At 39.8% G+C, this 16,403-nt stretch overlaps 2 protein-coding genes across 3 annotated transcripts; one reads left to right on the top strand and one right to left on the bottom strand.

Moving 5' to 3' along the window:
* Positions 1–1,530: 1,530 nt before the first annotated feature.
* On the bottom strand, positions 1,531–2,607 carry mt2 (metallothionein 2). The gene is made up of 3 exons (XM_010883971.4): positions 2,474–2,607; positions 2,280–2,345; positions 1,531–2,140 (listed from the first exon to the last, which is right to left on the bottom strand). The coding sequence occupies exons 1-3, from the start codon at positions 2,496–2,498 to the stop codon at positions 2,049–2,051; spliced, it is 183 nt and encodes a 60-aa protein (XP_010882273.1). The 5' UTR covers positions 2,499–2,607; the 3' UTR covers positions 1,531–2,048.
* Positions 2,608–6,809: 4,202 nt separating this feature from the next.
* On the top strand, positions 6,810–16,366 carry bbs2 (Bardet-Biedl syndrome 2). Of its 2 annotated transcripts, XM_010883968.3 has the most exons (18): positions 6,810–6,938; positions 7,497–7,625; positions 7,723–7,950; positions 8,117–8,242; positions 8,377–8,439; positions 8,583–8,660; positions 8,769–8,873; positions 10,048–10,134; positions 10,397–10,532; positions 10,643–10,782; positions 11,005–11,146; positions 12,384–12,555; positions 12,707–12,836; positions 12,946–13,068; positions 13,164–13,301; positions 13,417–13,529; positions 13,623–13,771; positions 13,857–16,366. In XM_010883968.3, exons 2-18 carry the CDS (start codon positions 7,509–7,511, stop codon positions 13,961–13,963), a joined length of 2,154 nt encoding a protein of 717 aa, XP_010882270.1. In that variant the 5' UTR covers positions 6,810–6,938; positions 7,497–7,508; the 3' UTR covers positions 13,964–16,366. The 2 variants fall into 2 exon arrangements, with proteins under 2 accessions (XP_010882270.1, XP_010882272.1); XM_010883970.3 differs by lacking the exon at positions 8,377–8,439.
* The last annotated feature ends 37 nt before the right edge of the window (positions 16,367–16,403 follow it).

Here is a 16,403-nt window from a genome sequence, read left to right as displayed (position 1 = left end):
AGCTAATATTCCTATCCAGAGCGACTTACAGTTAGTTAACAATACATTTAGCTACTGTCTCTATCTAATAACGTTTACAATGCCAGAACATACAGTGCCTTGCAAAAGTATTCGAAAACCTGACCATTTATTTCATATTACTGAATTACAAATGGTATTCTGCTCGAAAAATCTATTATTGTAAGATCACATTGGTTTTATGTCGTGAAATATTTTAAGACAAATAAAAGACAGATGTATGTTGTTCTCCATGAGTAAAAAACTTTTCAGTATATCTTCCCCCTGGAGATCCAGTGAGCTTCCTACACAAGGTAACAAAGGTGTTACCTGTTTGGCATGGTAAAGTGCCACTCAGAATGCATGTTCAACACTATATATTACATTATTACACCCCACTCTCTCCCCTCCTCAGATATTAGCATATTAGCTTTTAACCTGTGTCATGTTCGGCACAACTGGCAGGCCCAGCAGAGATATATTGGCAAAACCAGGAATAGTCATTCATATACCATTTGTTGTGTTTATAGGGAAACAAAACTGGAGATAATAAATAAATGAATCCTGTCAGAGGGGAAATGCCTGGCTCTACCCACGGGGCTGCTAGTTGAGTTTTATTACCCTCTCATGTCTCTTGGTGACAGAGAGGTGTCAAATATCACAATTGTGCCTGTTAGTTGGTGCCTGTTAGTCATGTATTTGGTCACATTTGCCCATGTTCCAAAACAAGCTAATGATTGGTTGTAATAATGCCTCCCACCAAACGGCATGGCTGCATGGGGCTGTTGGTAAGAAGCAACTTCAGCAACAAAGGTGAACACTTTACATCCCTGTAATTCAACCAATTTGAAAGACAGTCACTATTGAACATTTTGACGTGATTTGCTCAAACACTCCCCATAAAGCATGGACTTAAGTCAACATTTGACATAGGTTCAATGTTATGTAAGCTTATCAAGTTTTAATAAGGCACAACAATGTGTTGACAGGATGGTTAAACATTATCTAGTATTTGGATTTGCATTGCTTTTTGGGCCTGCTCGTTACAAGTGACAACTCAGCAGTCAACTGGTGACAGATGTTAAAGACCACAATTCGTTCCCTGTATACTTGAATCACAGTAATGTTGGTCCCTATTATAGTGACATTGCCCTAAAACAAGCTAGTAATTGTAATAATGCCTCTCACCAAACAAGACATGGCTACATGGGGCTGTTGGTAAGGAGCAACAAAGGTGAACACTAAATCCCCATATCAGAAAGGCAGTGACTGTTGGGGAATAACTTAAATGAACATTTGATTAGAATCTATCTTGTACATTTATAGAAAACACTCAAGTTAACAATGTTGTATCACTTAGGGTAGTGTTGCACTGAAGGTTGAAAACTCGGTCTACAACCATATAATCATCTGTTCCTCAGCAGAATTTCTCAAATTGGCCAAGGTTTTAACCAAAGTCTTAAATCGTATTCTAGCTTCAATTAAAGTCATCTAATTTGGGCCAGTCAGACAAGGACACATTTAAACAGTAGGTGGGGATGTTGACTCTTTTTAATCATAATTTCACATATGCAAAGATGTTTGAGAGCATCAAAAGTTAAATGTGCAGGCTAAATGATCCCACAATGTTAGTCCCAAGCTACCTGATACACAGCATGATTAATGCATACATTACTAAAGTGTGGAGAAAGGTTTCACTGAATTCAGCACACCACTCTTAGTGTAAGATACACGATTAAGGAATGGCCATATGATTTAGACCAATGTAGATAAGGCATTATTGCTGTGGTAATACTGGAAATTACATTATCATGTGTAGCTAGGTTACCAAGAGACCCACTGGTGTTAAGACATTTAAAACAGACGTTAACAGTGTCATATGATCACCACCCCAGACATTACAATTAACCAAGTACAAAATCTCAGATTCCTTAGTTGAACCCAATTTATTGCTTTACATTAAACAAAGTACAAAATACACTCAACAATACAAACAACTAAATAGGGAATGGACTGCATGGAGGTCAGATGTCATGGCCATGAACCAGGCCTCACTGACAGCAGCTGGTATCACAGGTCTTGCCCTTGCATATGCAGCCTGAGGCACACTTGCTGCAACCAGAAGGACAGCAGGAGCAGCAACCTAATAGAATAAAAGTTGATTAGGGATGAGCAAGGAACTATCATCTTGTGGTTAACTGGGGCACCAACCAAAATTGGTCAGTACTCCCCGCACAGGTGTAGGAGTTCATAACCAGATGAGTAATTTTAAAATAACTCACTTTTCTTACAACTGGTGCATGCGCAGTTAGAGCACTTGCAGGATCCACCACAGTTGCAAGATCCAGCTACAAAGAAAACGAGTTAGAAAATAAAGGTAACAATTAGCGGTTATGTAATTTCCCCCAAAATTCTACTTAAATAACTATGCTTAACCTAACCTAGATTCTCACTGTTGACCAATATGAGCACTTACTTTTGGAGCATTCACAAGGATCCATTTTTCCGTTTTTGACCTGGCGTCTTATTCCAAAACCAATGTAATATCTCTGCACGGCCTCAACTGTGATATGTCAGCGTTTGATTTTTCGCTCCCCAAGCACGGCTTTTAAAGCACCCGGGGAGCTAGGTGCCGTGTGCAAAACCCAAACCAAGAGTCGTGCACATCCGCGTAGCCTATTCTCATTTAAATGAGTTGCACACGGTTTATTTCATTCTCCAGCGGGATAACCTCATCAAGTGAACAGTTGCCTATTGTTTGCATAGCCTGTTAGATAACTTTAACTAGTTATCTGGTACACATATCGACTAGGATTTATTAGATTGCAGCTGAACATGGCATTTACAAAAAATATTTCGTTTTATTTATTTGTTTCCTTATTAATTGCCTTCAACAACTCCGTTATGGAGTTTTATTATCACCATGCCCATTATACTAGTTTACATGCACATTCACACTTTCGTTTTAAACGGGGATTGCCTGATTAAATAAATAAACATTTACTATCAACTGGTTTCGTTTTCAAGTGGCGTTCTATTACAAAGACGGATTAGAAAAGTTAACGTGATTCTATAAACACGTGGGTATGAATTTGAATATGCCTACTAGTGTGTGAAAATAATTTACACTATATTTTCTTCATTGGTATTCGGTTTGATAAACATCGTCATTACTGTGCCCAGTGCACACGGACCCGAAAAGCTATTCAACGCTGCTGTTGTCACTTTTCCGGGACGAGTGCGTCGTTGGGAGATTTCCAGAAAACATTTCAATGTCATTCTCCTCGTGTCCTCTCTCCAATCCCCTCGGTATCTTGTCAAACCCCATTGGACGAGATGTGAAAAAGGTGGGACGTCTGTCTTTCTCTTTCAATAGGTTTCAGAAGGAGAAAAGAAAGGATTCGAAGAGAATGACATTGAGATCACCCCCAGTCCGGTGTTTTTTTTTTTCATCTGCACACGGACCACGATCGTGAGTGACATTCAAAAGTGAATTAATAAAAATTTCACAAAGTCATGCCTGAGTAAATGTGCTGTGTCATACCCACACATTACTAAGTTTACGAAGAATTCGAAACGACTGTCGTAAAGACTTTATCCGTTCCAACAAAATAGCTGACTAAACTCCGTTATGTTTATTTAGGCTACTGTACATTCCACATATAATGTGATAAATAGTGTATGAAATGAAAATTATAAAATGTATTTAAGAATTTTAAAGCTTTTTTTACAATTAATAACAATGAAAATCAACATAGAATACAATGACAATTAAATTACTTTTTTCCCATCAGGAGCTTTATAGAGTAACAATAATTTAAAAGGCTAATGATGACAAATTTGCATGGCTGATGGGACACGCCTGAGGGACACACCAGGGCACTATGAAATCTGGAAATCTATGCTGACTATGCCTCCACCCATCCCAGAGGATGCTGGCCAAATCACACAATGCTTTTTACTTTATTTCTTAACCATTTGTAAATGTATATTTTTTTAAATGTACAACACTAGTATATTTTACCTGGTGAAAAACAAGCTTGGTACATAATTCCTAATATAATTATTAGTACACTTTGTATTGCTGATGTGTCTACAACCCTGTTTCCAAAAAAGTTGCATAACATGCAAATAAAAACAGAATTCAAATAATTTAAATAATTTTTCCTTATATTTAATTGAAAATAGTACAAAAACAACATATCAGATGTTGAAACTGAATTTCTTTATTGTTTTTGGAAAAATACATGCCTTTTTGAGCTGAGGAGACCAATTGCTGTAGGTTTGAAAGTGAAATGTATTTCCATTCTTGCTTGATATAGGATTCCAGCTGCTCAACAGTTTGGGGTCTCCTTTGTTATATTTTTAGTTTCATAATATGCCAAATGTTTTCAGTAGATGACAGGTCTGGACTGCAGGCAGGCCATTTTATCACCCGGACTCTTTTATGAAGCCATGCTGTTGTAATACGTGCAGAAAGTGGTTTGGCATTGTCTTACTGAAAAAAGCAAGGCCTTCTCTGAAAAATATGTTGTCTGGATGGCAGCATATGTTGCTCCAAAACATGTATATATTGTTGAGCATTAATTGTGCCTTCACAGGTGTGCAAGTCACCCATGCCATGTGCACTAATTCACCCCCATAACATCACGGATGCTGGCTTTTGGACTGTGTGCTGATAAGAAGCCGGATTATCCCTCTCCTCTTTAGCCTGGAGGATGTGGCATCCATGTTTCCCCAAGATCATTTCAAATTTTGATTTGTCAGACCACTGGAAAATTTTCCATCAGTCCATCTTAAATTAAATTAGGCCCAGAGAAGGCAGCTGCGTTTCTGGATTTTGTTTATTCATGGTTTCTTCTTTGCATGGTCAAGTTTTAACGCAGCGATGTACTGCGTTCACATAATGTTTTTCAGAAGTGTTCCTGAGCCCATGCAATGTTTTCCACTACAGAATTGTATCTGTTTTTTTAAAATGCAGTACCATCTGAGGGCCCAAAGATCATGGCCATCCAATGTTGGTTTCGGCCTTGTCCCATGTGTACAGAGATTTCTCCAGATTTTCTGAATCTTTTAATGATATTATGTACCGTAGGAGATGAGATCCCCAAACTCTTTGTAATTTTACGTTGAGAAGTGTTATTTTTAAATTGTTGTACAATTTGCCTGCACAGTCTTTCACAGATTAGTGAACCCCTCTTCATCTTTGCTTCTGAAAGACTCATCCTCCCTGGGGTGCTTTTTTATACCCAATTATGTTATTGACTGGTTGCCAAATAACCTAATAAGTTATGAGATGTTCCACTATTTTTTTTTTTTTAGCACTATACAAATTTTCTAGGCTTTTTCTGCCCCTGTCCCAGATTTTTTTAACATGTTGCTGGCATCAATTTCAAAGTAGGCATATATTTTTCAAGAAACAATAATATTTCACAGTTTCAACATTTGATATGTTGTCTTTGTACTCATTTCTATTGAATATAGGGTTTATATGATTTGCACATTGCATTCTGTCTTTCTTTACATTATACACAGTGTCCCTTGGAAGGTTCTTGGAAACAGGGATGTAATGTTTGCATTAAAATATGTTCCCTGTACAATGCTTATATGACCTGTACGTTTTGCATAGAAAACGTTAGCGTACTCTGTCTCCGTCACTGGAATTCCATATTTATACATGTTTATTTGGCTTGTAATGATTCTGGTCTAGACTAGTTGAGTGAGCAGAGTGATAAGAACCAGAACAGCGTCTGATGTGCTTGGAAGACACATACCTTGACACCGACTGGCACCATTCCGCTGTTTTGTTGCAGTGAAGCCGGACCTTAATCACGAATTAGATATAAACATAAAATGCAGAAAAACAGCATAAATAAATAAATCGACTTGCATCCGTTCCAACAAAATAGCTGACTAAACTCCATTATGTTTATTTAGGCTACTGTACATTCCACAAATAGTGTGATAAATAGTGTGTGAAATGATATTTACATTTATAAAATGTATTTGAGCATTTATTATTTTTACAATTAATAACAATGAAAATCAACATAGAATACAATGCCAAGCACATCAGATGCTCAATTGGATATAAACAAAAATGACAGAAAAACAGGTAATAATGAGGTACTGTTCTGGAACCATTTTGATCAAACCAATTTGTACTTCTATATTATATATATATATATATATATTATTTCAAATCAAACAACAATCAGCCAACAAAGTAAAAAACCTATTGTTTTACTGATTGTAAATAAACGTAATTCGAAAGAAGGAACGCAATTTAGAAACAGTTTATACTAATCTTTCCTAATCGGCTCAAATGACTCGGTTCACCTCAAACAGACAGCTCATTTGGCTCTCAAACCACTCTGTAAAGAATTGTCCAAAAATCTAACCTAGCAGAATGCGATTTTTGTTTTTTTTATTCTAATGCAAAGCACTAGATATACCCTACCAGTGGACTACATTTGTACTTGACCTAAAGAGGGTTTTTAAGGTTTATAAGAAAAGGGATCAGGACTTTTCAACATAATGGAAAACAGTTCAAATGGAGATAATTATGTGCTCGTGTAATTGTGTAATGAAACTCGAGAATACAATATCTAAAGTTAATTATTTTGTATGTTACCTGAAGTTAATATTTGTTTTGAGCTATAAAAAATGTAACAAAGAAGAGAGCCAACATAACTGACATTTCACTGTTACGATTCGGTTCCCCACGTTCACCACAATGAGCCTTCGGACATCTCTCTACGATTCGGTTCCCATCGTTCACCACAATGAGCCGTTCAAAAAGAGCTGTTCGTTCGTGAATTACACATCACTAAGAAACATCTTGTTGCCTTGACACGCTATATAGAATGCTTTTTGCTGGCTATCAGGCTAACACTGAAGGATTTATTGTTTAAGGCAGTTAGTTAAACGTAAGGACTTCGGTAAGATATCGATTTGTCCTAGAAAATATTAAACCTATCTGTCTTCGTAAATTATTGTACTTTGTGTTTATATGTGGTCGGTTGTGAAGCTGGCTATGGGGCTGGGGTTAGCATGCTAGTAGTGCTGGAGTTAGTTAGCCTCGAAGTACGTTAGCTAGCTAGATGTGATTAGTAATCTACCATTGTTTTATGGATGTGTTCTAGAAATATATTATATTACTTAAAATATTTGTTTGTATTAATCATAGCTAACTATATAGGCCATACATCCAAATTTGATGTTGGTGAAGACAGGGACGACCCAGTGAACAGGGAGAGCAAACGACAGGGATTAGCTAGATGAAAAGCTTTGACAAGCTGCTCTCTGTTGCTAGGTAACGAGATAGCTAGCGGACGACTGGAGTAAGCAGTTTATAAGGGGAGTTTGCAAGTAGCTGCTAGATTGCAAAATGAGATGCAACACGCATACGCCAGCAGTGATGACTCGATTCCATACTCATCTCAGAACAAGCAAACAACACACACTGCATTTACCATTACTTGTTCTTTTTGCTGTAGGATTTTGCCACCATGTTGGTGCCTATATTCACCCTCAAGCTGAACCATAAAATCAACCCTCGCATGGTTACAATAGGCAAGTTTGATGGAATTCACCCATGCCTTACAGCAGCCACACAGGCAGGGAAGGTATGTCCTCCAGTTTCCTGCCCTCTGTTTCCGTGTATGAATGATGCATTGTAATACTGCACATCAGTAGAAGTGAATCAGTCTTCTCTTCCATTAGGTGTTCATCCATAACCCTCATATGCGTGGCCAACGACAGGCAGCCCACCGTCTAAGCCAAAGTGCCCAGGACTCTGACATCTCTCTGCTCAACATCAACCAGGCTGTGAGCTGCCTGACAGCTGGTACTCTAGGACCAAACACCACTGGAGACACACTCCTTGTGGGTACACAGACAAACCTGCTGGCCTATGATGTGCATGACAATGCTGACATCTTCTATAGAGAGGTGAGCCAAGGGCTGGACAGGACACAGTGGACAACATGATCAGTTCAGCCTCCTGTTTCTGTTGTAGCAGCAGTATCACATTGTTACCAATCTGTAATGGATGAGTTATTAACGTAACACAGTTTTTGTAAGTAAAGGTGCTATGTCCTTTATATTCTCGTATCAGGTGACAGATGGGGCAAATGCCATTGTTTTAGGGAAATTGGGGAACATTGAGTCCCCCCTTGCCATCATTGGAGGAAACTGCGCCTTACAAGGATTTGACTTTGAGGGGAACGACCAGTTTTGGACAGTATGACTATGTTCTTCTTATTTGGTTGATCATGTGAACTGTGCAGAAATTAAATGGGGAAATGGGAATGGTTTAACCACTAAAATGACAATGAGAACTGTTTTTTTTGTCTGGTTTCTGGGGTTCGTTTTCAGGTCACTGGTGATAATGTCCGATCATTGGTGCTCTGTGATTTTACCGGTGATGGGAAAAATGAGGTGTGACATTTTATTTTGCTGACGTTTATTTCTTTTAACTACTTTGTAGTGTACAACTACACTTTCACATGTTGTTATAGCATAAATATACTAGATTTTCAAATGGTTAATATGGTATGTATTTGTATTTTGATTTTGTGCAGCTTCTTGTGGGATCAGAGGACTTTGACATTAGGGTATTCAAAGAAGATGAACTTGTGTCCGAGATGGCTGAAAATGAGGTATTGATAATATTATGCAACCTTCCAAAAAAGGATTGATGTGTAGAGTACATACATGTACTTTCAGCAAAGAGATAATGTTCTAATTGCTCTCTCACTGTATTTCAGACAGTTACCTCCCTTTGTCATATGCATGGCAGTAGGTTTGGTTATGCACTGGCGAATGGCACTGTTGGAGTGTATGACCGCACTGCCCGCTACTGGAGAATCAAGGTATTGCACGCAGTGACAAATTCCATTAGTAAAATGCATTAAGACAAGCAAAATATGAAATGCATGACAAAATCAAGTTCTTGAATCAATAGATACAACTTACCATGTCATGAGAAGTTTTTTTTATCAGTCATTACACAATGGCCCAAAAAAATACTAACTATTACTATCAATATTCCCTAGCATGGTTAAACCCTTTTTTTTGCTACAGTACCAGTCAAAAGTTTGCACACTGTATGGGCCATTTGTTGATAATGTAATTATAGTTTGTACCACAAAGGGCAAGTAAACAATATAGTATCACTGGATGGGCTGTTTTTTACACAATCTAAAATACGTTTTTGTTTTACCTTTTACCCATTTTGTCCTTATGCTATGAATACAATATAGAGAATAAAATAAAACAAACAAATCACTGCAAAAAAACAAACAATTTCAGAAATGTAATTTACACGTACAGTATATTTTATCCGTACAGTGTGTTACACCATTTCAACTTACCTATTATATATTTTTAATAATCTTCCTATTAAAGACACATTTGATATGCTGTAATTAGGCTGGAAATGCTGCCCAGCATGTCTCATGGAACGACCATGACAACATGGTCAATAAATCTGCCACAAATGTCCTCTGAAACTAGAGTTCTTTGTAATCCACATTGAGCTACTCCACCAGCATGCATCTGAAACCCTCTCCCGCTGCCCTGGCTAGACCTGTTCTTGCTGCAACTCATAGGTGAACTCCTTTATGCGTGAATAGGAGGAATGAATATTTACTGCTGATTGAACATTTGTGCAGAGAGGTTTTGTGTACGTGTATGAGAGCTTCGTATTGAAGGGGGTCATTTGTACAGGTTTAAGCTGAGACCAAATGTTTTGGTTGACATGATTTACTCAACTTCTATGTTTTTGGTGAAATGTTTTGTTTACTCTTTTGCAAAAATGTGCTTACCATTGACATAGTGTGTGGAAGTTATAAGAAATGACTGTTTTGCAAACAAAGAACACTGCTGTACTCATTACATTAAAACGGAAAAAACTTGACCCCAGTTTAATTAAAAGTATCTTAGAAATCTTACACAAAACGTATTTAATTATGACCAATTCTGTTTCCCCCCATGCGTGGCCAGCGACAGGCAGATACCTCTGACAGTCTCTCTCTCTTTCTACAGTCTAAAAACCATGCAATGAGCATCCACGCATTTGACCTGAACGCTGACGGTGTGGTAGAACTCATCACTGGTTGGTCCAATGGAAAGGTACATCGTGTCGGTTGGTCGGTCGGTCGGTCAATCAGTCAGTCAGTCAGTCAGTCAGTAATCAGAATGTAACGCAATTGAGAACACACATCTTATTCAAACGTGTACTAAATCAAACAAGAAGTCTTCCAAGGGCTTATACTTCACTTCAGGTCAGAGTCATTCTTCACTTTGTCACATTCATTCACGTTCTGGCTCTGGTTGGAAACTTCCTCCAAAGGGTACGGACTGGTGGAACTCGTGATTTGGTCTTCATTTATAGATTGATGCACGCAGTGATCGGACAGGTGAGGTCATCTTCAAAGACAACTTCTCATCCTCTGTGGCTGGAGTAGTGGAGGGGGACTATCGCATGGATGGACAGATCCAGCTCATCTGTACTTCTGTGGATGGAGAAGGTGACGACACAAGGAGACTGTTTTAGACCAGCTTTACTTGGGTATATTTTCTCAGAATAAGCACCATCTGTCAGCATTGACATCCAGTGTGTTTTTTTGCTGGTTGTCAGTTCGTGGCTACCTACCTGCCAGTAAGGAGATGAAGGGAAACCTGATGGACTCCAGTGTAGAGCAGGATCTCATCCGAGAGCTAAGCCAGCGAAGGCAGAATCTGCTACTGGAGCTACGCAACTATGAAGAGAATGCCAAGGTTTCTAAGAACAGACACTGACAAACTTACCCTCATAGCACCCACTTTAAGAATAAAACGTTGCCCCAAACCATGTTCCCATTCATAGAAACGCTCTCAAATGCTCTGAAACGCTCAATGACTTAACACATTTTAGTAAGTGTTCTCTGAGAACAGCATACCGATTCCCCAATTCTGAGTATTGGTGACTTGTATGGGACTGTGTGACTGGTGTCTCTACAGCAGGCTGTCCCAGGTATCTCAGATGGGGATACCCAGATGGGAGTAATACCAGCCAATACCCAGCTCCAGACTGCCCTCTCTGTCAGGGCTGCCACAGAGTCTCAGAAAGCCCACATAGAGCTCAGCATCTCCACCCCTAACGGTGAGCGCGCTACACGGACACTCTCCACACAGGCCACTGACACGCTCACATAATGTCATCCAAGCCCAGCAGGCAGCTCATTTCCACACGGCTCAAATCAACCAGAAACTCAGCATGCTGACTAAAGCTCAGCCCGACTCACACTGAACCATGTGACACTCCCCGCCCTGCTCCAGAGTGTGCAGGCTCTTGTGGCTTACCATGGCACCCGAGTGAGTTGCCTCCTGACTACAGTTTCATATTGTCCTGTAAATCCACCAAGTGTGCTTCCTGATAACATTTCAAGAAATCACAGGGCTTCTCGATTTTCCCATTCAGACTAAATGTGCGATTTAGAAGCATACCTGTAATCAACTTAAAGCTCTGACAAAGTCACCACTGTTTTTCGGTTGTGTAAACTAGTCTAGACTAGGGATTTACAGAAAGGGTATTTTATGATTATCCATTATTAACACAGCTGGTAGAGATTTAAAACCATGAACAGTGTTGTGGATTCATCAGTTTACCAGTACTTTTATCTAAACCCAAAGGTGTGTCATTATCAGTAAGCTATTTTAATTCTTATTTTTTTTATTATTAGATAATGTGAAGAAATCATTGATATTCCTATTCAAGTCAGTGATAAAGCTCTTAAGGTCTTGTTAGGTATTTGTTTATGTTACAGCAGGTAGTAAAATAAATGTGGGCCTTCTGGTTACACAAACCTGAGCTATCAGGCTTAATAAACTGAAATAAATAGCCAAGAACCCCCTTCTGCACTTGTATGTTTTTTTAGGGGTCTAGGTGTGCTGATTGACAGAGCAATCAATTTGTGGAACTGGCTTTGACACACAATGATTGCATTTTTGGAATTCAGAAAATCAACTAGGTATACCAGTAACTAACTAAAAAACATGATCCAATGTCGTTACTTTATTTGTGCATTTTTAATTCACGTGTAGTTTCAGTACAAACAATGCATTGAATTTATGGCAACCTGGTAAACGTGGTCTTCGACACTGCTCAGAGCACTGATTTACGATCATGCAGAGATGGCCATGGGTAATACCTATTTTGACCTTGATTTGCATATATTCAACAGTTCCATTTTATATCATTTTATATTTATATTAATGACATAACATTTTACTGGATTCTGGGGAAAGGGAGTGAGTTTACGGGGTAAATCCTGGTGAATCTCTGTATCCTGGTACCCCTGTTTAACCCTAGTACTGACCTCTTGGCTTTCTACTTACAGAGACCATCATTCGAGCTGTGCTGATTTTTGCTGAGGGGATCTTTGAGGGTGAAAGTCATGTGGTCCACCCAAGTAGCCAGAATCTGTCTGGCTGTGTCCGTGTTCCCATCATTCCTCCTAAAGATATTCCAGTGGACCTACATGTCAAAGCTTTTGTTGGTGGGAAGAGCAGGTGCCCGCGTTTCAAATATTACAGAGACATAGCCGAATCCCCAGCGCTGATTTTTGAACATAGGCACTACTTTACTGTTAAATATCAACACGGAAATGAATTGGTTATTTAGAAATGTGAACCTCTATTGTTTTTCTTCCTTTCCCTGCAGCACACAATTCCATGTCTTTGAGATCACGCGTCAGCTGCCTCGGTTCTCCATGTATGACCTCCATGTTGATCCTGAGTCTCCCCAACCTACCGGGAAAGTGACCTTTACGATCAATGACAGGCCACAGAGAGTAAGCGCGTTGACTCTCAGTATCTCTGTTGGTCCCTAACTCAGACTCTTTAAGACTCTGTTTTGGCCCCCTAGTTAATACTGTTACTGCAGCTGTGTTCTGTGTTTAGGTGGTCATGTGGCTAAACCAGAACTTCCTTCTGCCGGAGGGCATTGATACGCCAGACGTGACGTTCACCTCTTTGCGTGACGGGGGACTACTTAACATAAGCATGCTGAGCACCAGTGGAGAGGTGGGGCTACATGTCCTGACACGCATCTCTGCGCGCGGAATATCTCTAGCATTTTGAAAAGGCTCTCGTTCACTCGTTCTTTGCCCTCCAACCAGATCACCCTAAATACAGATGACATAGACCTGGCAGGGGACCTAGTCCAATCGCTGGCCTCTTTCCTGGCCATAGAGGACCTGCAGGCGGAGGCAGACTTCCCCACGTACTTCGGGGAGCTGCGAACCACCCTGACCGAGGTGAGCATACCTGTCCCCCCACCTTCAACATGAACCTCGTGATCCACCTCCAATAAATACCACATTCCGATATGTAGTAGGCCTAACGTATTCGTGCTGTCATTCACTTAAACAGGTGGATGAATATCACTCCGTTCACCAAAAGCTGACGGCGGCCATCGCTGATCATTCCAATCACATCCGTAACATGCTGGTACAGGCAGAGGATGCACGGCTAATGGGCGACATGTGAGTGACCCCGGACCAACCGCAGGACTCCTCTGCATGGCTCCGATCAGATGATAACCGCCTGTTTCATCCTGTCCTCTGTCTGCCTGACAGGAAGAACATGAAGAAGCGCTACATTGAGCTCTACGATCTGAACAGAGACCTGATCAATGAGTACAAGATCCGGTCCAACAATCACAACGCTCTCCTTGCCTGCCTTAAGTCTGTCAACCAGGCCATTCAGTGGGCAGGGAGACTGAGAGGTGAGTAGTGGTTGATGGGGTGAACGGTGAGGGCTTCATCTAGGTGTTTGTGGCGATTTTGCTTACTTCTCTTTATTTCTTTTAGTGGGGAAACCAAAGAATCAGGTTATCACAGCCTGCCGTGACGCTATAAAAAACAACAATGTCAACGCCCTGTTTAAGATCATGAGAGCAGGTACGGCTTCTTCCTGATGGGACCTGCTGTGATTACCAAGGAATGGGAATCCCAGAAACACAAGGCCAGGAAAGGCAGGAGCCAATACAGGAAAAACTAATATTGATGGGGGGGAGCAAATAGTTATATCAAATTTGAAAGATCATGTGTGGCATGTATGTATAATACACTTTCTGCACAGAATGTATAATATAGCAATGTTTTATATAGCAATAAAAAGAAAAATGCAGCGTTTAAAATAAGACTGGAGACGCTCATATATATATATATCCACAATTTGGAATAATTTTCAAGAATCGTACATCAGTGTGAGCCATAAGTGTGAGGGAGCAGGCTAGGCACCTGGCTTGGAGATGGTGTGGTTTCCCCATCTGCTTATATTGGGTATGTACCCTCTAGACCAGTTGGTCAGTAAGATGTTAGCAGGAGGTTATAGAGAGAGCACCTGTGTGTCTCGCAACTGCTCTGGTCTGCAACACCTGTGTTGAGGCCAGAGAAATATGATACCTTGTGTAGTCTTGACTCTTAAAACAATATTCAATGGCATTCAGCTGATGTCCTTTCATCCCCAATCAGGGGAGGTGGCACAGGCTTGTAGAACTCATCAGCACATTTTCAGAATGATCTGGAACATTCTCACAGACTAATCTACTACATTCAATTGTCTGGCATTTTAGTGAATGGCCTACTTCAGCAGTCTTGGGCTTGTTTTCATCAACCAGTCTAGATCCAAGAGTTGGATCTCAGACAATCTGAGAAATAAAATAATAGCAGTGTATATGAAGCCACATCAAAACATTTACATTCAAAAAATGGCTGTAGAATGTATATATTTACCAAGCTTTGTAGGTCTCCTTTGTTGGGTGTGGTGTTTGCAGCAGTGGGCTCAGGCTCTGACAGTTGGTGTTGTGGTGGTGACAGTTGGCATTGTGGGGGTGTGGCTTGGTGCTGGTCATCACTGCAAGATGTACCAAATATTTACCCTGTGGAAGGTAGGAAAAATGAGGTCACTCCGCTCATGTCTGGAGGGAGGATGCCTCTGTGAGAGTCTCTTCCATCTGCAGTGATGCTGGTCATACGGAGGGTCCTCCCTTTCTCCTAAATGGCTTTGGATCTCCAGTTCCTTAACCAAGGAATAAGGCTTGATGCTCAGGGCATCCCCTTAATCTGCACAGCAATGCTGACTGGTGATTGAAGGATATATGACCAGAGAGGATCCCTGATAATTGGCGGATGTCCTTTGCAGTGATCCTGCTTGCCTAATTCTGATGTTACCTCTGCATCTGATCAAATTGCCCCTGCCTGTGTTTAATTGATGTCAGTCTTAGAGGACATCAGGAGTTTTATCAAAGTGGGATACATAGACAGGCTTCATACACTTCATACAGGATCATTTGTCAACTATCACTCATTTTATCTAGATATGAGTTACTTAGAAAACCATCACTTATTTATTGTAGATATGAGTTCCTCAGAAAACGACCCTCTGGATGTTAGGGGCTCACGGTCCGTATTGACTGTTCTAGGTCAGCAGTCTGTCACATCATAGACTCCTATGTAATGCTTGTCAATCCAAACCAAATCAATTAATATTATATATTCAAACCTTATAAATGTATAAAAGAAACAAATCTGTAATTGAATAAGATAAATGTATGTATACTGTATATGTATACCTGGTATTTATTTTTATTTGTCATACTGATGGTACACCAGAACTTTCAGTTGATCAGTATTCCCGGGCTGTAACCACCTGTTTTATGTAGGCCATCATAAACCAAGTGTTAGAGCCCTGAATGATGTACCACACACATGACAAAACATCACTTTGTACTGATTGTCTTGGTAACAGGTTTGTAATGGCATAAAGGCACCTTGGTTTGTAGTATATAGCCTATATCCACACTACTGATCAAAAGTTTGGGGTCACCTAGAAATCCTGCATTTGTCCATTAAAATAACATAAAATTAATCAGAAATACAGTGTAGACATTTCTAATGTTGTAAATGACTATTTTAGCTCGAAAATGCTGATTTTAAATGGAATATCTACACAGGTATAAAGAAGTATTCAGTTTAGCTGACTTCCCTGCAGTAAATCTGCCTAAGCTACTAAATTTGTACATTTTCAGAATCATGGTTCAGAAAAACATAATAGATCACTGATTTAGAGCATAACTGTAAAGGAAGTATAGTTCTCTGTGGGCAAGGCCAGATGAAAAGCCGTTGGGCAGCAGTGATGTTTTAGAGTAGTAGTTCGGAGTAACTATCAAATTGTAAATGTGGTTTTGTAGCCAAAACAATACTAAAGGATTCAGCAGTTCAATATGGTACTTGATTACTCTTTGTAGATTGTAAATAGACAAGGACCTAAATTATGTACAAAAAATGTAATTTCATTAAATTGTTTTATGTGGGTCTGTTTTTGTTTTTTGTTTTAGTATTTTCATTTGATGT

The sequence above is a fragment of the Esox lucius genome, chromosome 19, assembly GCF_011004845.1.
Source record: "Esox lucius isolate fEsoLuc1 chromosome 19, fEsoLuc1.pri, whole genome shotgun sequence".
In the NCBI taxonomy this organism is placed as follows: domain Eukaryota; kingdom Metazoa; phylum Chordata; class Actinopteri; order Esociformes; family Esocidae; genus Esox; species Esox lucius.
The sequence above is the reverse complement of the archived record's forward strand: the minus strand, read 5'-3'. Positions and strand labels throughout refer to the sequence as shown.